Source organism: Varanus komodoensis, unplaced genomic scaffold (assembly GCF_004798865.1).
Source record: "Varanus komodoensis strain SLA01 unplaced genomic scaffold, ASM479886v1 scaffold3, whole genome shotgun sequence".
In the NCBI taxonomy this organism is placed as follows: Eukaryota; Metazoa; Chordata; class Lepidosauria; order Squamata; family Varanidae; genus Varanus; species Varanus komodoensis.
The window spans coordinates 32,547,121-32,569,854 of record NW_025335761.1 but is presented as its reverse complement, the minus strand read 5'-3'; the positions used below and the strand labels follow the sequence as shown (position 1 = coordinate 32,569,854).

The following is a 22,734-nucleotide window of genomic DNA, read 5'->3' as shown; positions in this document are numbered from 1 at the left end:
TATTATTCTAGGGGTCAACCAAATAACAACAACGTTGACTGCACTCAGGCAAAAAGCAACAAATATGCTGTGCTACGAGCGCGAAATTTTGGAGACACGCCTCAATGCACTTCATCCTCTCGTTTCGCAGATGCGACCGCTACGCGCGCAGCCGCGCTTGGAAACCCGCAGCGCAGCTGCGCTAGTCCGCCCCACCGGGAGCCAGTGGGAAAGCGAAGCCACCTCGCCCCTTTCTGCAGGCCGAAAAAGGCGGCGAGCCTCAGAAGCTGCACCACTCCGCTCTTCCCCTTATAGCGGAGTGGCGGCTTCACTTGTCAGTCACGCGGGTGGGCGGGGGAAAGGACGAAGTCTCGAACCCTCACGAGCGGAGGGGCTCACTCCGTCATCCGCGCGCGACGAGGTGCGAGGGGCGGAGGAAGAGAGGCATGGCCCCCACTGTCACTAGCAGTGGTTGGTTCGGGCGGCTGTCATGGCCTCCTCGGAGGGGCAGGCTGGCTCGAGTCCACCCGAGGCCTCCTCCCCGCCGGGAGCCTCCTCTGAAGAGCTGGTCCGAGAAATCCTGAGAGGCTGCCTATGCTTGCTGCCCAAGTTGCTGGGGCAGGTTAGTGGGCAGAGGACAGCCGTAGTCGCGCTTGTTGGGCGAACGGGATGCAAGAAGGGACGAACGATTGCCGCTCTGAAAACATGAGGCGTGAGAGGCTGGCAGAGAGTAGGGCGCGACGAGGTTAAAAGGGGCGGTTTACTTACGCTTTGACCCCGTTATAGAGCTTTGATTCAATCAGAGCATATCTCAGCACTTCCAGGGATTGATAATCTTCCTACCTCAACTCTAAATCCTCTACTTGAAAGCGGTTCCCATAGTTTTTAGTGAAAATTGGTGCTACACGGCTTGTTTGTAGGCGTAAGGTTGTATTCAGTTTTAGTCTTTAGTCTTGGAACAGACACATTATATGGAATAGACACAATGGAACTTAAGTCTGTAGGATTTCAAGTAACATATTTTGGCTTTGGGATCTGCCCTTTGGGAAGTGCGCTTTCATGTTTTGTTTCTGTGTTGCTGTAGTTTTCGGCCATGTGCTTATTACCTTGTCCTTGTTCATTTAAACATAATAGCGACCAGTGTGCAATGTAAATTCACAAATTTGTTAACCTGTGTGATCTGGGACTCAACCTTATTTTCTTTTTTCTTTAAAATAGTCCTCTGTTATCGTGAATCATGTAATACTAATCTGTCAGGAATGTTGTTTTCATTGTGTCATGGTCTTCTATAGGAACTACTGTAAATTGCTCCGAGAGCTTTGGTTATTTTGTGGTATAGAAATTAAACTACTGAATAAATAGGTGAAGAACTGAGTCTCACATTGGAAAAGAGAAATAAATGTGAAACTCAATATCTTGCAATACTGTGTTCACTGGTGGCTTCAGATTTGTGCATGCATACATATATCCGCACATGTAAGTTAGAAATTTTCTAGTCTGCCCTTGGAAGAGATAAGGATCTCTTGTTTTAAGGTTTAGATAATCTTCAAAAAGCCTGTACTATTAAGCCAGGTGATGTGTGTGACAAACAGACCCACCCATCCTCAAAATCTCTTCTATCCTTGAGGCTTTACATGTATTTCAATTAAGCATAAGCACATATTGATCCAGGAGTAGATAGATGCTTTGCTTTTAGCTATAGTGCTGATAAGATGGTTGGTGGAGTGTAGTATCATTTCTAGTATCCAAATTTTAAAAGTGAGTTGAAAAGTTGGAGAGGATGCTGCAGGAATACTTCACATGTTGGAAAGGATTTGTTGCAATTCCAGGTAATTAAAAGATTCAATAGCTATAGTTTCAAAAAGTGGTTTCATCAAGGAACATTAAGGAAGAAAGAGAATTACTCACAGTCAATAAACAGTGCCATGATATGTCTTTGCCAAAGTACATCTAGTGGATGGAAATGAAATTGATAGAAATGAATGCTTGAAGTGATGTTTCCCCCAATAGATAAATGATTGGATTTGAATTTTGTAAATGTGGACATGGGTATTCATTTCTATGGCCCTGGACATATATCAGCCTCCATCTCTAAAGCATTATTGTTAAAATATTATCTAACTTTCAGGACTGGTCATTCAGTAGGAATTAGTTTACATAGAATTCCAATCTAAAAGTAAAGTCTGGAAAAGGAAACAAATTAAAATATTGCATTTAAAAAGATAAAATGCATGGTATCTTAATTAAAATTGAAAACAAACTGCTCAATACTTTTATTCATTTTAGGGATAAAATAAATACAAACGTTGTTTAAACAGAGAATACCCACCATTAACACTGAATCATGAAAGCAGTAGCTGTGTAACTCAACTCCTTTCGCATCTTCTAGGAAAACTTAGTAATCATACTGTCCAAGGCACCCTGATTAATGGGAAAGGGACACTTAATTTGAATGCTCATAGTGCAATACTGCAGGAAGCAAGGCCAAACAGGGGTGGGATATGGGAGTTCTCTTCCCCTTCATTCATTTGAATCAGGCTTGGAATGCAATTTTCCAGTAGCAGCTAGGATTTATATCTGTGCATACAGAAAGCAAGTTTGGAATCAAGCACTGTATTGAAGCATGACATTGCAAAGGTTATTATTAGGTTTATCATATTCATTATAAAGTATTAGGGCATAAAGGAAAGTCACAAGTAGACTGGACCATTCAAGGCTGCAGGTAGAGGACCTTTATGTGTAGAAGTAGAAATCTGGAAACTTTCTCCCTTACTTGTTAGGTTTTTAAAATGTGCAAATTCTTTTTAACATGGGGAACACTCAAAATTGAAATCCCTGACACCTAGAGCCCAAAGTCCACTGTATCACCTCAAGATTTTCTGACATCCCTTTACTATATGTGTGGATCAGAATCTTATTGAAGTCAGCAGAACTAATTTCTGAATAAACATGCCTGGGATATTGCTGAGTTAAAAGAATTCTGATTTTTATAATATATAATTATTTTTCATTTATTCTTGACCATACTTCTACAGCAAAGATTAGGCATAATTCAAAAGAAAAATCTGCTGTGGAAAATAGGGTGAATTAGATTTGCACAAGTGCATCTTTTTTCTTGCAGAATTTTGATTTGTTTTCCAATAGAATGCATAGAAAATAGGTTTTCAGGTGAATTATACCTTTTATTACAGGCTGTGTAACCAGTATATTTTCCAGTGATAAACTGTAGTATTTGTTCAAGATGCCAAACCATCACACTTCAAACAGTTTACATGGGAGCTGTATCTATCAAACAGATAATTTGCTCTTTTGAACAACATTAGCTTGTATTACTTTATTATTAGTAATAACCCCAAAACCAAAACTATTATCCAAATATCCTTATACTAATATTATTGTTCTGTTTCAGGCCAGATTTTGGCAACTGAAATTCAATCCAGACAAGGCTATGATGCTATTAGTGGGTGGTTGTTCTTATCAGATGGCAGGTGCTCAGCCTGTTCTGGACAGAGGTACAATCCCTGAAAGAGCAGTTTGGTAGCCTGGAGTTCTCCTGGAGTGGTCCTTGTCACTTGAAGTTCAGGTTGTTTCGGTGGCATGGAATACCTTCAATTAAGTTTGAATTCAGCTGACTGGTGGACCACCAGGCTTCAATTGTCTGTGCTTTGGCTACCTTGGAAGATGGTCCAGAAGCTGAAACTTGTGCAAAATGCTGCAGCCAGACTGCTAACAAGGACCAGAAGGTCTGAGTATATAAAACTGACTCTGGCCTGATTGCCTTGTATGTTTCCAAACCCAATTCAAGGTGTTGGTTTTGACCTATACAGCCCTGCAGTACCTGTTGGAGCATTTCTCCCACTGTGTTCATCATCTTAGTCCTTGTGCCTCTTTTGAGGGAGGCTCAGAAGGTGGCAGTAAAGGGGCAGTCCTTCTTAGTGGTGCCCCCACTCCCCATTATCTAATGATCAGCTTGATGAAGGCCCACCTGGACCCAACATTCTTATCTTTTCAACACCAGATTAAGATCTCTGAAGCATTTGGTAACGAATGATGAGGTTTTTAATAAACTTGAATGTTTTGTTGGTTATTTTTAGGTATCTGTGTGTCTATATGTACTGTATATGTATATGGTTTCTAAAATATGTTTTTAAGGTTTAATCTTTGCAAACCTGTGAGAGTGCTTTGACTGTTGGGTGGCCTACAGATTAAATGAATGAATTGAAACTGATTTATAAGCTGATACAGGTGAATATGTTGCAGTCCAGGTACAGATTCAAACTAGTCATGGCTATGATGAGATGGTAGGTTCATAGAATCAAAATGACAATAATTGCTAGTAGAAAAATCTGAACTACTATTTGTTTGAAGTAAATCTGACTGAAATAAGTACAGTTGACTACCAAATGAGTGGCAAAATTGCAGTTTCTCTGAATGTATTCATGTGTGGGAGCGAATCCTTAATTTATAGAATTCACTACTATAATATCTGACTATGGGTTCTAACTTATCCAGAAGGCCAACTAACTTATCTAAAAGTTCATAACTAGTAAAATTGCCTATACAAATTTCCCAGAGTTGGAAGCAGTATGTCACTGAATATCACTGTCTGAGAATCAACAGCCAGAGATGGTTATTTCCTTTAAAGTCTGTTTGTGGGTTTTCCAAAGGAATCTGGTTGGTCACTATGTAAGCAGACTGTTGGATCAAATGGCCCCATTGGTCTGATCCAGCAAGCTCTTATGTTTGACTGAAGGGAAATGTAACTTGTTGCTTTTTATATGATTGGCAAGGCTTTTGCATGGGGACCCTCTTGTAACATGGTTTGTTTGGCTTTTGAAGCTTAATCTTGGAGAAGATGTTGTGAAAATCAACTATGATTGGAGCAAGCTTCAAGGTGCCTCATCAATGCAGCCCAGGTTGCTCTTGACTGCTCTGCAGCAGCATATTTCACTTTTACAGGTAAGTGTTTCTTATTGGGTCCTTTTTTGAAACCCAGTCACTCAAACTTAGCCTTAAATGCAAAAACCTCAACTCTGATATTAGGATTTCTGTATAAGGAAATGGTGTATATGAGATTCTGCTTTGCTTCTTAAAGGGCTTAAAGCTGTTCCTTTAAAACAGTTATTAGAAGAGGTCTGGGAATAGCATTGCAAACTACCACGGGTGAGTAGATTGTGCAAATGCATTCCCATTGATTTCTACACTTCTACTGTAAATGCAGTACATTTCCATCTGTGGTGGGTTATAATTAAGCAATAACACGGCAGGTGTGTGTCATGCTATGATAATGACTCCATGCGTTGGGTGAGTTTTGCGGTTTCTGAAGTGCTTTCAGTGGATCAAGAAGTGGCATTATCCCAGCATGATACATCCTGGTGTGTGTGTCTGCAATTAACCATATTTCTAGCACATTTTGAAAAGTAACTTCATAGACAGTTAAATGTTTTATCTTGTCAACTAACAAGTTGCTGTGTTACATTATTTTCTCTTGCCATTATTTAATGTTGTCCCAATACTTATGCCATTCCTTGTTTCTGGATCCTAGCAGAAGTCTTGTGACCTCTGCATAGTACTTAATAAGAATTTGCCTATAATCAGTTTTGTTCTCTTATTGAAAAACAATGTAATCTGTCAACAGCCTCTCCTGTGCAAGCTGCACTGGAAAAATGAGAATGCTTTTGGTTCAGTTTGTGTTCTTGTGCAGTATGCATTTAAAACTGATCATGTCATCATTTTAAGTAATGCATATATTAAATGTAAAAAAAATGGGGAGCAGTTTGCACAAAATGACTTTGGTGTAATGGTTTCTTGTGGTTTGAAGTCACCGATTTTTCCTTAGAAAGATAAAATGGTACCAACTGAAATATTTCTATGAATAGGAGTAATGTAAAGCCTACACTTTGTATCTTCATGGTAAGCAGAATGAACTGTGTTAGAACAGTTGATATAGTTACAAATTTATAATGCTTGATTTGTGCGTGAGTACTCCTTTCTGGGTCATTTGATCTTTTTTAATGCAGGTTTTTCCCAATATAAGAAAAGATGAATTTATGAGCTTGTTTTTGTTATTTTCTAGTTTGTATGTAAAAATTAAAGGTATTAAATAAGTTTTATGGTGAGGAAGATGAGAAAATAAGGAGGATTTATTTGGCTTCTCTAAATATTGGTTGCATTGGACGATGCATGATTCTAGAGCCCAGTGTTTGTATTCTTTCATGCATTTGGGGTAGCTGCAGTTTCAAGTGGAGATGCTGCCACTGATGTAGTGTTAAAGAAAGAGCTTTAACAGAATGAGTGTCTTGGCTCTTGTATTAAGGAGAAAAAAATACTTAAGCCTTAATGTTCAGAGTAAGCGTTTGAATGACGTGTAAATTAAGTGGCATTGATGCCAAAGACTTCTGTATTAATTTGGTACAAAACAGATGAGTAACAGACAGATTTGCTCAGATAGTCTGGACCCTCTAGAGGGTTTTTTTAATACGTAGATTAGTAAAAGGCACTGATCAAAAGGGCAGTGACACTTGGGAGATGCCATATTTTAATTCTAGTTTGATTTGGATGGTGTACATAAAGATGATAGCATATGGTCCTTATAGTTGCTTGTTTTAGAAATTCTAGTTTTTAAAAAGTGTTTTTTCAATTTGAAGTCAGCTCTCTCTCTTTCCATTTTGCCTAGCCGTTTATAGAAAAGCTTCAGTCTTTGATTAAAGAAGAAAGCACTGTACCCATTGATGATTCCGATAAGACAAAAGAGAGAAAGTGTGAGACTAATTCAAATGTAATAGATAAAGATGTGCAGGTGGAAGTAAAACACATAGCCTTTGGTTCTGCAAATCTGAAAGAGGCTCATGTTGATTTTGACCCAGAAGTAGTCCAGATAAAAGCTGGGAAAGCTGAGGTAAGTGATTCTTGGGTCATTTTCCCCCTCTAGTCTAGACCATTCTTTCATTTTGAATGGCAGTAATGAAATCTAAATATAAGTTGCTCTGTTACCTGCAGATTGAAAGACGAATATCAGCCTTCATTGAAAGGAAACAAGCCGAGATCAATGAAAACAACGTCAGAGAATTTTGCAATGTTATTGATTGTAATCAAGGTAGCTATCCAGTTGAGCTTTAATTTGCTTACCCATTTAAGTGTGATTCTTCTCCCCTCTGCCCTTATTTTTGAACAAGCTGTTATAAAGTTCTTAAAAAGCAAAGTTAATAATGTAAAAGTTATTAGTTATGCAAAATGTAAACAATTTCTCTTTTGTAGTATGCATAAGAATCTTCAATTTCAGAGAAGTCACCATAATTCCAAAGAAACTTCCTTCCAAGAGTATATTCTAGTATATTCTACACTCTGATATATTCTCATGGACTGCAGTGGAATACAGCAGTGTCACTAATTTTGTAGATAGTACTACTTGAGTAAGAATGTGTCTCAGGTTGCTGTCCTATATGCATTACTTCTGAGTAGACATATACAAGATTTCACTATTGAATATGGATGGAAGGAATTGCATGTCTATAGTATATCCTTCCTTGCAACAGATATAAGGGCCTATACTGTAAATCCAAATGCACAGTTCTGCTTCTTTTTAGTAGCTTATCTCTTATTAATTGCATTTGGCACAAATAACTATAATCCAGAGATACCACAAAAGGGAATGTTTTTATAATGCATTCTTGCACTCAATGATTACTTTAAAACTCCTAAGAGGTAAAGAGGTAATTTTACTCTTGAAGTAAAATTTAATTTGGCATTGTTTGGATTAAAAGTTGCAGTTCAAGCCAATATGCATTGGTGCTGATCCTAGAACTCTGGTGTTTGTTTTAGTTAAATGATTGTGTACCTGATCAAGAAAAAGAAAAGATTGCTTAAACAAGTGACTGTCCATCAAGCTCTGGAAACCTCATGTAATGAGGTTTATATGGGGCTTTCCTTTGGCCTAGTTCTGAAGCTGTAACTGGTACCCAACCTTTGCATTACCTTCACATGAATTGTAACAAATAAGGGAAATTGCAGGATATTTTAACAAATTAGGCAAACCAACAAGACTTGAGTTGAAACATTGCTGCTAAATAGATCGGCCTGTATGAGGAAGGAATGTGTAAAGATCCGAATTTTAAAAGAAAAAAATATTTTTTTTCTGCTTAGATGCAGAAATATACAAGTGAAATAATAAAGAGAAATTCTAGAAGCAAGAGGTACCTAAAGATATTCTCGTGTGAACATCTCACATAGCTATGCGTACACTACATAAATGGCTAAAGCTATAACAAAATCACCTGTCATAAAACCAGTGTTGTTCAGTCTTATTTTTGCCTACATGTTTCCTCAGGAAAACTCTTTTTGGTTGACTTGGAATTAGCTTTTAAACAAAACTTCTTCTAATGATCTAGGTTTCCCAGAAAAGTCTGAATTTGGGGATTTTCTGGAAAAATTAATTTGCAAACAAAAAAATTAATTTGTTTGGGGAAATGTGTGAAGCCCAAAAAGTGATCTAGTTTATCTTTTATTTTTATTTATTAAAATGTGTATATATTGCTTAAAAAATGAAATTCCTACACAGCTCACATTAAAATACTGCATGATAATATAATGGCCATTGAGAAAATAAATAATTATTAACAACATTATAGTACTATAACTTGTTAGGAACATCAGGGTAGGTCAGAGAAAGCCTGTATGAAAAGATATGCTTAAAACTTGCTGCTACTTCTGCCTGTCGAACCATACATAGAAAAGCATTCTAAAGATTGGGTGCCAGCACTGGGAAATCTTGCTTATGCATCACTACCCAATGGTCTCAGTGGTGGGTTGGGTATATATAAAGGAAGACTGTTGGCTCATTATCTTGGCCCTAAGTTATTTAAGACTTTGTATATCAATACTTTGGTGGAAAGATTACATAGAACTATACAAGAAAGAGCTTAATGTCCCTGATAACCACGATAGGGTGGTCACTGACCTCAAGCCAGACATCCTGGAATGTGAAGTCAAATGGGCCTTAGGAAGTCTGAGCAACAACAAAGCTAGTGGAGGTGACAGTATTCCAGCTGAGCTATTCAAAATCTTAAAAGAGAATGCAGTAAAAGTGCTACACTCAATATGCCAGCAAACTTGGAAAACTCAACAGTGGCCACAGGATTGGAAAAGGTCAGTTTACATTCCAATCCCAAAGGAGGGCAATGCCAAAGAATGTTCAAGCTACCGCACCATTGCACTCATTTCACATGCTAGCAAAGCGATGCTCAAAATCCTACAAGCTAGGCTCCAGCGGTTTGTGGGCCAAGTACTACCAGAAGTACAGGCAGGATTTCGAAGAGGGAGAGGAACTAGAGATCAAATTGCCAACATACGCTGGATCATGGAGAAAGCTAGGGAGTTCCAGAAAAACATCTTCTACTTCATTGACTATGCTAAAGGCCTTTGATTGTGTGGACCACAACAAATTGTGGCAAGTTCTTAAAGAGATGGGAGTACCAGACCATCTTATTTGTCTCTTGAGAAACCTATATGCAGGTCAAGAAGCAACAGTGAGAACTGAACACAGAACCACTGATTGGTTCAAAATTGGGAAAGGAGTTCGGTAAGGCTGTATACTTTGCCCTGCCTATTTAACTTATATGCAGAGCACATCATGAGAAAGGCGGGGCTAGATGAATCACCAGTTGGAATTAAGATTGCTGGGAGAAATATCAACAACCTCAGATATGCAGATGATACCACTCTAATGGCAGAAAGTGAAATGAAACTAAAGAGCCTCTTGATGCAGGTGAAGGAGGAGAGCACAAAAGTTGGCTTGAAACTCAACATTAAGCAAACTAAGATCATGGCATCCGGTCCTCTCACTTCCTGGCAAATAGATGGGGAAGAAATGGAGGGAGTGACAGATTTTATTTTCCTGGGCTCCAAGATCACTGCAGGTGGGGACTGCAGCCAAAAAATTAAAAGCTGGTTGCTCCTGGGGAGGAAAGCTATGGCATATCTAGACAGCATACTAAAAAGCAGAGACATCACCCTGCCAACAAAAGTGCGTCTAGTCAAGGCTCTGGTTTTCCCAGTTGCAATGTATGGCTGTGAAAGCTGGACCATAAGGAAGGCCGAAGAATTGAGTCCTTTGAATTGTGGTGCTAGAGGAGACTCCTGCGAGTCCCTTGGACTGGTGATCTAACCAGTCAGTCCAAGAGGAGATCAACCCTGGCTGCTCTTTAGAAGGCCAGATAGTGAAGATGAAACTCAGATACTTTGGCCACCTAATGAGAAGAAAGGACTCCCCGAAGAAGAGTCTAATGCTGGGAACAATAGACAGCAAAAGAAGAAGGGGACAGCAGAGAATGAGGTGGCTAGATGGAGTCACTGAAGCAGTTGGTGTGAGCTTAAGTGGACTCCGGAGGATGGTGGAGGACAGGAAGGCCTGGAGGAATGTTGTCCATGGGGTCGCGATGGGTCGGACACGTCTTCGCATCTAACAATTTATCAGTACTAGAACCTTGAACATGGCTCAGTAGTTAAAACACAGGCAGTATACTTCTTTTCATACTGCCTATAGCCAGTGTCTCACTGAGTACTGTAACTGTCACATTCCGTATTAGCTGCAGCTTCTAAAGCAGGTGGAAGGACAGTCCCATGGACCACAGTAGTGCATGGACCATTGTAGCTAACATTGAAGCTGGTAAGATGATCTAGGCTTCTAGTGGCAATCTAGGAGTTCCCCCAGATCACATAACATCTTCAGAATGCAACTCTATTCAGAACATGCAAACAACCCACTTCCCAGTTTTGAGAACCACCCATCATAGTGTTTTTGCCTTGTCGTGATTCATCTTCAATTTATTAGATCTTATCTAGCCCACAAATACATGTAGGCCCTGGTTTTAGAATATGCCTGGCCTCTTCCACTGCAGATGCTGCAAAGAAATAAAGCTAAGTGTCATCAGCACTGCTCTCAACAGCTAAATATATATGTTAAACAAAATCCAGAATAGAATAATACTTGTGGCACTCCACAGGTCAACCACCAGGAGGTAAAGCATTGTCTCCCAATGTTGTTCTCTGGAGCCAAACCCATAGATCCAGTTTGGAAGGATACTGTGCTCCACATTATCAAACACCACTGACATACTGCAAAAAATCAGAGTCACATTCTTTTAACCCTCCTTCAACAAAGGTCATTCATCAAAATGACCCAGGCCTAATTTAACCTGAAACCAGACCTGCCTTTGAGATACTGTGTACCACACAATCAACCATTCACCACTCCCACCTAATTTAAGCTCTTCCCCTAATTAATATATAAGTCACTAGTTCTCTGGATTCCTATCTTCCTTGCTTATATAACTTAGCGGGATACCTAAGTAATATATTGTTCACTTGTCCTGCCATTTCCTTGATTACACCAAAGGATCTTGCCCAAAATAGACCATTTTTGCTCCAGACCTATAGTTAGGAAAGTCATCAGCACAACTGTTGGCATTTTCAATGTATATCTTCTTGTATTATGTACATTTGTCTCAATTTAACTGGTGTTTTATATCACCTGTGCATCATTTTAAGCTGATTTTCCCTTCAATTAATGGATACAGAATGCTTGATTTCTTATATAAATACATGCTCTCATGTCCATACTGTAATATTACAGCTTAAACATTTTAAGTTTTTACTCAACAAATATTTCTGTCTTGAAAACATGGTACTGAGAAAATATTGAGAAAGTTAGAACTTTTTTGGTGGCAGTTAACTTGTAAAAACATGAGTTTTTAAAAACTATTATAAAACAACAATACAAATATAAAATGAGTCATAAAGAATAAGTAAAAAAAACATAAAATGCAAAAAAGAAACCATATGTAAACACAACTAGTGCACCCTCCACTGGGACTACATAATATTTATTCCTTCATTTTTTTTTCTTCATTCTTATTACTACTTCTAAATTTCTGTTCTTTTTGAAATACCCTCTTCCATCCAAAATTGTATTGAATCAACCAAAGCTTTAAAACACCTTTTATTTTTATTAATACATGTTCAACAAATGATCCCCATATATCATTAAAATCATTCTTATTTTTCAGTCCTTTCACCTTAATCTCACATGTAAACTTATCATTAACAGCTATATTCCAATTTTTTATACCATTCAGTTAACTAGAGATCCCATTTCTCATTCCAGTTGTTTGCTATTATCAATTTTGCTGTTATCAGATTTGTTAATTCTTTAATGTTATTTCCATTTCTTGTCATAAAATATTAACAGTAATGCTGTTTCAAGATCTGCTTCCATTTTTGAGTTCAATACCTTACTAATTTCCTTAAAAACCATTATCCAAAATTTCTTTATGTTCACAGTCCCATCTCATACGGAAATAAGTAGCCATTTTTGCCTGTATCTCCAACATAAATTAGAATATTTATTATCAATATAGAATAATTTTACCAGCTTCAGGTACCATTTTATGCTAATTTATAAAAATTGTCCTTAATTCTAATTGACACACTTTTAAATATTCTCTTATCCCATATTTTCCCCCATTCTTCCTTGTCTATAACCTTCTCTAAATTCATTTCTCATGAGTTTTTAAGAAGATCAAATACGTCTTCCCTGCCTAATAAAATCTCACTTATGCTCGTCCTTGTTTGCATACTATCTTGAGTCACTCTATAAAACACAATCTACTCAAATTTGGTAAAGTCTCTGCCAATAAATAAATAATGAACGAATGAGTGAAAAATGGTCATATCTCATTTAATTTTCTCATTCAATACTTCATGGTCCAGAAAATACCCATTTTTCAAAGAAAGATAGGAGAGCATGCTTATCTTCCCTAGGCAGCAACCCAGAAACCCTAGGTTTCTTTAGAAACCCATTCTGAGGCCTTAGTAGAAGATATGACCTTGGAAGATATTTTTAAAAATTCTGAACCCTCCTTAGGGCTCTTCCTAGTTCACCATGGCAGTTCCTTAATGGCTTCTTCTCTAAGGTCAAAAACAGGGAGTTAGGGGACATGGTGTTGGGCTAGCGAGAACTGGTAGCAGATCTGAGGCAGGGCATCCTAAACCCTCCCAGCATCAAACCCAGAAAAATACTTAGGCTTACAGAAGCACATATCTAAATGCATCTCTCCTGTTGCCATCAAAAGGAGGGAGTGGTTTTTCCTTTCCCCGGGATAAAAGCCCTACTTCATTCTTGTCTTTTGCCCTGCCAGTAAAAACTGACAAGGCATAGGAAGGAGCAGAAATTCTGATCTCCAGGCTCTGCTCTGAGAGCTAGGATTGCCCCAGTTGAATTTAATCCCTTCCTGACACAGAAGAGCCAAAACAGCCACAAGTTCCACACATTTAGGAATTCTGTTATGGAGCTCTGAGGTAATGTGACATATCATTATTAATTTTATCCTTATCCCATGTACTTTTTAAATGTAAAATGTAAAATGTGTGTGGATATTTGTAGGTTTTCAAGCTATAAAAATGACTCAGAAGAATTGCTTCAACTTTGCAATGCATTTGCACTTCTGAATGAAAGAGTTGATTATTTGTAACTCTCTGGTACCTAAATTCTAGGCTAAGGTCACCAACCTGCTTTGTCAAGTCTTTGGAGTGAATTATGGGCTTCTTACCTGACTGCACTAATGATCACTTATTTAAAACTTCCTTAGAAAACAGCTGTGCAAGGACTGATGCAGTATTCACACCCTACCCAGGATTTAAAAGTCACGTGAAAGGTAAGTACAGTTATTATTGTATTTAATGAGGAATTTTTGTCTCCTAAAACATCTTTAACATTCATCTGACTGAGAGCACACTGTCAGTTTTGTTAAATAACTTCTTGATCTAAACTTAATTTGTTTAGTTGAGACATCAGTGCATATTTATTCAAAAGCAAGTTCCTGCTGGCCTGTTTGTTTATTTAATATATTTTTGAGCCACCTTTCAAAGCAGTGGTCTTCCAAAGGTTGCTTACATGGTAAAACAATAAAATTCAATATATAAAGGCACTGTAAAATTATAAACAGTTTTCAAATAAGCTAGTTAAAATAGAATACAATGTCAAACCTTTAACAGCAGCCAATACCATTCCAGACATTTAGATAAATCTCAGAGAGCAGGTATTTTTTTAAAGCTCTCATAAGGGTAGCCGCAGATGGGTCCAGCTTGGGAGAAAATTTCACAGGTCAGGAGATACCATTGACAGAGCTTCCCTAGTGCCCAACATTTCATTTCTCTTAGTGTCAGGCCAGCAAGCCAGACCTCTGCAGACAATCTTGAGGCACAGGCAGATTCATATGGCTAGAAGTGGTCCTTCAGATAATCGGAACCCAAGTATTGGGTGAGATTTTCCCATAAGTGCTTGTGTTGGATTGCAGCTTCAGTTGGTTTTCAAAGCCAATGGCAGGCAGCTTGTTCAGCTGCATTAGTTGTAAACCAAGCATACCTATTAGGAAGGAAATCCATTGAACTCAATAGGACCTTATTTGAAACAAACATCCTTGGGATTATGCTTTGGGGGTGAGAGTTGCTTTCTGCTTCTGTCTTTTCCTCATCCTAATAACCATCCATAGTATAGTTAAAAATCATCCTTTGTTCAGCTATAAATAGTTGTTCCCTTTTTGATGATTTTACTTGCTATGGTTGCATTACTTTGATGATTATTCATATTCTTGCATCTCTCTCTTTTTGCTGTCTTAGTGTGTTATGGCTGCTTTATTTAATGCATTTATTTTTGTGAGACTTTTTAAAGTAGTTAAGTTAGAGCTTAACTTATAATGCTCGCCACTTAAAATGCTGAAGTTGTTGAGGAAAGCTGTGGTATAAAGCCTTTAATTAAATCAACAAACTGGTGACTTGCTGCTTTTTGTCTTTAAAAAAATTAATGAATAGACACAGCATGAAATGGTATCCTAATGAGAATGGTTGTCAGGAGAGTTGCATGAAAGCTGCTCCCTGCCCTTTGTTTATTGTTTACTGTGGGAGTCTGGGACTCCTGTTCTTTGGTGTGAACCACAGGTGAGTCACAGCTATTAAGCAGAGCATTGCAGATTCTTTGAGAATCTACACAGAGCCCAAAAGCATTTAGTGCTTAATAGTTAGTAATTTGCCACCTGAAAGTGTGTTCTGCCATGCAATTTATAAGGCGAGGAGCATTCAGCTAGCGTAGAATCTTATCAGTACACCTGACAAGAATAAAGCAAAGGAGCATTGGATAGTCCTGTTTATTTCTCTCACCATGAGTTCTGCAAAGAACAGGAGTACTTATGTTAGTAGGCAAGAGTGAGTGTGAAGAATACAAAGTAAACTTAACAGTTCAGCCACTGCTGCAGTTGAATATGATACATTGCACTTTATGCTAGGTACAAACAGAGGCTGCGATTTGCTAGCATTATATACTGTAACTAAGGCAGCGATGCTACGAACTGTGAACTGTGACCAGTGACTGTTACTCACATTGAATGTAGTGGAACTTTGAAAGTGCATGAATTTTTGCTCTAAGGCAGATGTTCATGTTGTTTCTCTCATGTGTGTAAATATATATATATATATATAATTTTTTTTACTTCTAAAAATCCTAGTTTCTCGAGTTGTCAATACATACGGGCCTCAGACTAGAAACCAAATTGCTCATGGGGCCAGTCATCAAGCAAGTACCCTTCCTCAGGATTGTGGGAATCAGGCTGTAGAAGAGAGACTACAAAACATTGAAGCTCATTTAAGGTTACAAACAGGTAATGCTTCTCATGTAGCAGAAACCAGCAAAAGTGTACATTCAAAGTGTTATTTCAAAGCATCTCTCATGTCATATGGTTTGCTTTTGGATTCCAAAAGTTGACTGGGATGAAAAAGGAGCAATGAATTAGAGTAGTTAATTCTGCAAAGTGTAATTCATAAGTGCCAGGCATTGCACTCCTCTCTCTGTTTCTTCCATCCTTTGCTTGGAAGTCTCTTTTTGGAGTGATCTTGGAAATCTCTGTGACAATATTCACTGACATTCTGTTTAGGCCAAATGATAAAATAGAGCAGTGCACCCATATGGCAGCCTAGGACCAGGTATAAACAGTTGTCAGCGGCATCATTAAATACTCTGCATGGCAAGTAACATCCTCCTGCTCCAATCTTAAAAAGAGACTGACTTCTTGAGGTTCGTCACTAGGAGTGGTCATTTCCCTCATGGAAAAATGATTGTGAGACCCTTGCTTTTGTCTTTGTTTGGCAGACTCATTATTTTTCTTCATCTCTTGAAGAATCATCTGAGCAGCCTGGGCATAGTTTATGGAGACATAAAGTTCTTAAATTGCTTTGATGGGCAGCCAAGCAAGGTCACTATAAGCCTTGGTACAGAATCTTTGAAAAAGTAGATCTATCAAATATTTAATCCACAAGATTCTTGTCAAGACGAGAGCTACTGTTTCCCACCTTGGCTCCTGGGGATAGGTTGTCTGTAAATCTAAATCAATGCCACTTCTCTGCCCTGCTGATCATGCTTCACTTTCAGTGCAGTGCAGCTACGCAATTTTGAAGTAGAAGAAAGGGACATGGGAAGAAGCCTTAACCAGCAACTGTAAAAAAAGGCACCAAAGTTCCTGACCAGTGAAAAGAAGCCATTTGTTCTATTAATTCTGTTTTAATGAACAGAAAGAAGGGAACCAGGTTCCCATCTTGCATAGAAGATCAATTTTAAACACTGTACTGAAATTTCCTTTAAAGCTAAAATCTACTTCTGCTCAGTTTCCTGAAACTTGTTCTATTTTTAAAATGTAATACAGGTGGACCAGTGCCAAAAGATATTTACCAAAGGATAAAAAAGCTTGAAGATAAAATTCTTGAATTGGAAGGGATGTCTCCAGAATATTTTCACTCTGTGGTGAGTGACTTTAAGTCAAGGCATATTCTGCAAAGAGATGTGTGTGGGGGGGGGGGGGGGGGATGAACGAACAGTAAACTGTTATTCCAAGCACAGGGTTTTCAAGACTGCTTTGGATAGGATGGCTTTGCATGATGATTTCCATCAAGAACAATTGGACTGTTGGCAACACATAAGTTCTGTGTACACACTAGCAAACTATAGGGTACTGTTTTGGAAAGGTGGCTTAGTTTTTTAGGATGCAGTCTTATGCATATTTACACAGGGGAAAAAAGTGCTACAATTCCCAAGATTTTCCAGCAGGCATGGGAGTTGTGGGGCTTTTTCTAAACATACATGAAATTATACCTTTAAGCTGTTTCGGTAGAGGTTTCCTCTTGCATATCTATTCTTTTGGAGTGTGTGTGTGTGTGTCGTGGGGGTGGGGGAGGTTACATGTATGGTGCAGGTCTGTTTAGAATGGTATGACTTGAGAATGTAGGTTAGTAGGCAGTGGCATATGGAATGCATACGTTAATAATTTTTCTATAAACATTCCCTACATATAGAAATTTAGCACATTAAGAAGAAAAGCAAGCTAGGATTTGCTTGTTTTTTATAAGCAATTTTAAAGGATTCTATGTACCCAGTCCCAGATCAAAAATAGGATGACCCATTTGTGCATACTGTTCTCCAGCCAGTGGAAGACACATATGCATGGAAGCTATTTTCTGCATATGTAAGGCCTCATCAGAATTGGAGGGTCACACAGGGAAGAACAGAAATGCTGAAAAATTCTTTCAAAGAAAATGTGAGTCCATATAAGATGAATGGGTTCTTGCTTGCCACATATTTCAGTAGTAATGGGGAAATCTTGTTGTTAGAGAAGACTTTACCTTTTAGTATAGGTACAACAACAATAAAAACTCAATGTACTTTTAGATTAATTGTATTTTTTCTTCAACAGAATTTGTCTGGCAAGAGAAGGAAAATCCAAGAAAACCAGGTGAGTGGCTTTGAGTTGTATATGTTTGCAAGTGTACAGTGAGAGCTATTCTCCTCTGACCCCTTCTTTGTGGGTAGAAAGCTAAATTTCTAACTTGTTTAATATGGAATAGACATCTCTGGGTCACCCACCACTATGATGTGCATATTCTCCTTGTGTTAAGCTAGTACAAGGATAGGCCTCTCTGGAAGATCTTGAAGCAGGCAGATTCTTGTGAGAGAGCACAGTGTTTCAGATATTATTATTATTATTATTATTATTATTATTATTATTATTATTATTATTACATTTCTATGCCGCCCCTTGCCGAAACCTCGGGGCGGCTTACAACATGATAAAATACATTGAAATACAATAGTACATAATAAATTACCATTAAATATAAAAATACAAAAAAATACATTGATTTACAAATACAAAATTAAAATTATCAGTATAAAATAAAAATATAGGAGGAGAAAGAGAAGGAAGAAGAAGTTGCCCAGGCCAGATCATATGTTTTAACAATTGAAATGATGTTTAAATAAAAAGGTCTTTACCTGGCGCCGAAAAACCAGTAACGACGGTGCCAGGCGGACCTCTTTGGGGAGTGAATTCCATAGGTTGGGCGCCACCGCAGAGAAAGCCCTCCTCCGGGTACTTACTCTCCTAATTTCTTTCATGGAGGGTTCCCGGAGAAGGGACTCTCCCGCAGATCTCAAAGGGCGGTCGGGCATATACGGACGTAAGCGCTCGTTCAGGTAGCCAGGACCCAAGCCGTTTAGGGCTTTGTAGGTCATAATCAACACCTTGAATTGGGCCCGGGCTTCAATGGGAAGCCAGTGAAGCTGATGGAGGACTGGAGTCATGTGAGCATAACGCCCTGTCCCTGTCAGCAACCTGGCAGCTCTATTTTGCACCAATTGAAGTGTTCGGACTGTCTTCAGGGGAAGCCCCACGTAAAGCACGTTGCAGAAGTCTAGGCGGGAAGTCACCAGCGCGTGTGTCACCGTCGCCAGGCAGTCGTACTCCAGGTAGGGGCGCAGCTGATTAATCAGCCGAAGCTGAAGGAAGGCGTTCCTCGCTACCGCTGTCACCTGAGCTTCCAAAGAGAGCTCCGGGTCGAGGAGTACTCCTAAGCTGTGGACCTTATCCCTAAGAGGGAGTGTTGCACCATTCAGGACCAGGTCAAATCCACCCTCTCCGAAACCCGATCCGCCAACCAACAGGACCTCCGTCTTGTCTGGGTTGAGTTTCAGTTTATTGGCCCTCATCCATTCCCTTACCTCGGCCAAGCACCGGTTCAGCACAGCCACTGCCTCACCTGGATTAGTGGAGAATGAGAGGTAAAGCTGGGCTGTGTGGGGCTTTATAGGTCATAAGCTGTGCTTTAAGTTATGTTTGGGAATATAGTAAGCAGTGAAGCTTTTGCAACAAGGGAGTTGGGTTGGGCCAGCTGAAGTTTCTGAACACATTTCAAAGGCAGCTCCATGTAGAGTATGTTCCAATAGTCCATGTGGGATGTAATTAAGATATACATGACCATAGCCAAATCAGATATTTAGGAATGGGCACAGTTAGTGTAGTAGTCTCAGTTGGGCAAACCATACTTCCAGCAATCCCTATATTGTCCAGATAAGCCATGTTTCTAAAGCTTGGTGATCACCTTGTCTCTCATGCTTGCACAGCAGTGCAGTCGTATCCAAAAACTGTTTTTTTCATTAATACAGCTCTTGGCACCTAAGGGGTATTTAAATATACTTTTTAGCCTAATGACTTGTATGGGAAGCAGTGGCAACTTACTCACTTGGAACCAATGTCCTGGTGTGTGTACTTCTCTTACAGTTTAGTCAACCCACACAGAAAGCAGAATTTAACATTTGCATAGCTGTTGCAGAGCCTGGCATGTAGAAATGCTCTTTGGTGACATTTCTGTGGGATTTCGGCCAGCATCTGAATCTGTCCTAAAAGGATTTTTGCTCTCTGAAATAGCTGTCTTTCAATATCCTCCCAAGATTGTAGTCCTGCACTGCACCCACTGGATTCATTTGGACTTCCTTCTGAATAGATGTATATAGAGTTACTTTGTAAGTTGCTAATTGGATCCCAGTGCACAGTATTGCAGCTTTGTTCAACAATGTATTAGTAAATTGAATTGGTCATAATCATCAAAAGCTTCTTATTCTAGCATTGGAATTCATGGAACTTCCACTATAATTACTCCAGTGTATTCATAGGGTCAGCTTGGATATAACCTCCCACCCCCCAGCTTAATCATGATTTATTGAGATAGGAATAAGCATCGTACTTGTGTAGTCTCCCCTTTGCTCTCCTAACATTCTGATTTCACTGTTTGCATTATGGCTATTTTAAACCACAGTTCACCTTTCAATCAGATGTAATGTTAAATTCCAGACTACAATACAAAGCCAGGGTTTATATCATAGTTTAGAGTTAAAAGATTAAACCACAGTTTCCTTTCTATAAAAAGAAAGTAACCATGGTTTGCAGTAACTACTATACAAGTACTGCAGTTAGCACATGAGAGAAGGGGAAGGGGGCAAGAACACCATCCTCATACATTTCTCAGGATTGATCCATGGTCATTTTAAATAAATAGGTGCTGCTAAAGGTTTATGCAATAAATTAAAGATGTTAAACTCTCTTTTTTCTGAATGGCAGAACTATTCTTTGGCTGAACTTGATGAGAAGATCAATGCACTTAAGCAAACATTGCTGAGAAAAACAAACGAAGAGAGGCCCTGATCAGCGTCTTTGAGTACAGCAATGTGACTTCATCATGCTTTCATGTGTACATAACTCCTTTAGGCTGTCTGAGTACTGTTTGTTTAGGAGTTATGGTAAGGAAACTAAACAATGAATATATGAATTTGTCTAATTCATTTTAGAAACCTACATTGAGTAAACTTCTTTGTTTCTTCAAAGTGAAGAATGTTTTGGAAGTGACATTGTAAATATCTCTTCCCTTCTGTTGGAAAGGAAGATTTGTAGAACCGTTAATTAAAAAAAAAAGGAATCCTTTTGCTTTGCTGCATCAAATGAACTTTACATTCTCTATGTGACATAGATCAGAAGAATGTCTCTTGGAATATAATTCTGTTGAAAGACTGTCATGTGAAATGCAGTTCTTCATATAATTCATATAACTTTGTTAAATAAAGGAAATGAATACGCAGAAAAATAAAGACTTGTAGTAACTGATGGGACAGGTCATGGAATATCTATCAGGGATATTCTCCTGATAGAGAATAGAAGATTATCTCTGAATAACTCTGTTTACATGATCACTACAGACCATGACAGCTTGTGAAAGTTGCAGTGGGCTGCTGTGTGTGTTGGCAGCCATGCTGAATATTCAGCCATCAAATAACTTTACAGCAGCCTATGGGTTATTTGAGGATTGTAGGGATCTGAAGAATTACAAATGGGTTATCTTAACATTGGTAAATTGGCTGAAAGTATTATTAAATATAGAATTAGCAAACACATAGGGGGACAAGCCCTGATGAAAAAGAATTAGTATAGCTACCTCAAAGTTAAGTCCTGCTCACTAACCTATTAGAGCCTCGATAAGCACATGGACAGCGGCAATCTTACAGGCGTTGTTTCTTTGGATTTCCAAATGGCCTTTGACAAAGTCCCTCATCAAAGCCTCCTGAGCAAATTTAGCAGCCATGGAATAAAGGGCAGGGGGGCTCTTGTGGTTCAAGCTGGTTAAAACAGAAAGCAAGAAAAATAAACATTATTCCCCAATGGCAGTGTGTAACCAGTGGGGTCCCACAACATTCTGTATTAGGATCAGTGCTTTTTAATGTATTTGTAAATCATCTGGAATTAGAAGTAAGCAGTGAAGTGCAATGTAGGAGCCTGCCAGAAAAAGAGGTGGAAACCCTAATTTAGTATCCTCAACATAGTTAAGTGCACAATGACCTGGTTTACACAACATGACAATTCACCAAGGGCAGCAAGCCATTGTTGGCTTTCCTGTTCTCCAAACACAGCTCAGTTAGTTCATGCGAGTTTGTTTTTCCAACAAACCACCCTGAAAATGCATGGGCTGTTAAAGTGTGTGTTTTCCCCTGGTGCAGGGGGCAGTTGTTCATCCAAATCCAGCCATGTGTAAAGTCCAGCTACCAGAGACTTGCTTGGCAAGAGCAACTACATCCCTTTTGCTTTCAGATGCTTTTCGCATCATTTATGGACAAAGTTTTAAGGTTGGGTGAGTTCTAAAGAAAGCCAAAACAAAAACAAAAGCCCCCAAAGGAATCTCTCTTCTAAGGACCACCTTCTTTGGAGGCTAGATTGATTCAACAGTTTATCGAGCAAGCAGATTCTGTTCCTGTACCATATTTCTGTAACTGATTACTGCTTATGATAGGCCAAATTTAAGAGCTTAGCCCATCTAAATGAGCTGTATCAGATGGAGCAGGCTTTAAATTTCCAAATACAATGGAGTTTTCTTTGACTTGCATTCTCTTCCCTACCACTAAGGACATTTTGCTGATTTTATATGTTGTCTTGTATGTTTTCCTGCGTTCATGGTATTGTTTAATCTGTTTACTGCTTTGTGAGTTCAGTTGAGTAATAGCAGACAAATCAACCATTAAAAAAACACAGTGAATAAATTAATGTTCAAGTGCAAAAAATAAAATTTATAGAAAAAATGATCAGACCCATTGAAATGGGGTGGGAGTGGGGCTACACCAGGTTTGCTGTATGTTGTTGTTGTTTTTGTTAGAGTTACAGTATAGATGGTGCTTTCAGGATGACATACAGGAAAAGCTCCATATCTGCTGTTTCACTTAACCACAGTTGACTGTGGTCTGAAAAATGGGATTTTTTTTGGTTTGCTTTTGGAGTTTTGCCGTTATTGCGGCCTACTGCCTTCAACTCCACAGGCAGCTGTACTGGGAACACACTCCTTCCT

General features: G+C 38.8%; 1 protein-coding gene across 3 annotated transcripts; it reads left to right on the top strand.

Moving 5' to 3' along the window:
• Window positions 1–402: 402 nt before the first annotated feature.
• LOC123026737 (MAP3K12 binding inhibitory protein 1) lies at window positions 403–22,436 on the top strand. 3 transcript variants are annotated; one of them, XR_006415370.1, is made up of 10 exons: window positions 403–601; window positions 4,819–4,938; window positions 6,656–6,877; window positions 6,979–7,075; window positions 13,623–13,688; window positions 15,534–15,686; window positions 16,725–16,822; window positions 17,769–17,807; window positions 19,632–19,873; window positions 20,469–20,530. XR_006415370.1 is itself a non-coding variant. In XM_044436669.1 (9 exons), exons 1-9 carry the CDS (start codon window positions 470–472, stop codon window positions 19,695–19,697), a joined length of 993 nt encoding a protein of 330 aa, XP_044292604.1. In that variant the 5' UTR covers window positions 403–469; the 3' UTR covers window positions 19,698–22,436. The 3 variants fall into 3 exon arrangements, 2 of the variants coding, with proteins under 2 accessions (XP_044292604.1, XP_044292603.1); XM_044436669.1 differs by having other exon boundaries at window positions 19,632–22,436; XM_044436668.1 differs by lacking the exon at window positions 19,632–19,873 and having other exon boundaries at window positions 404–601; window positions 20,469–22,436.
• The last annotated feature ends 298 nt before the right edge of the window (window positions 22,437–22,734 follow it).

Excerpts from the sequence above, each read along its gene's own strand:
- LOC123026737 (XM_044436668.1), top strand. The coding sequence starts at position 470 with ATGGCCTCCTCGGAGGGGCAGGCTGGCTCGAGTCCACCCGAGGCCTCC. Across the intron at positions 602-4,818 it reads TGCCCAAGTTGCTGGGGCAG|CTTAATCTTGGAGAAGATGT; the intron begins GTTAGTGGGCAG and ends TGGCTTTTGAAG. Across the intron at positions 15,687-16,724 it reads TCATTTAAGGTTACAAACAG|GTGGACCAGTGCCAAAAGAT; the intron begins GTAATGCTTCTC and ends AATGTAATACAG.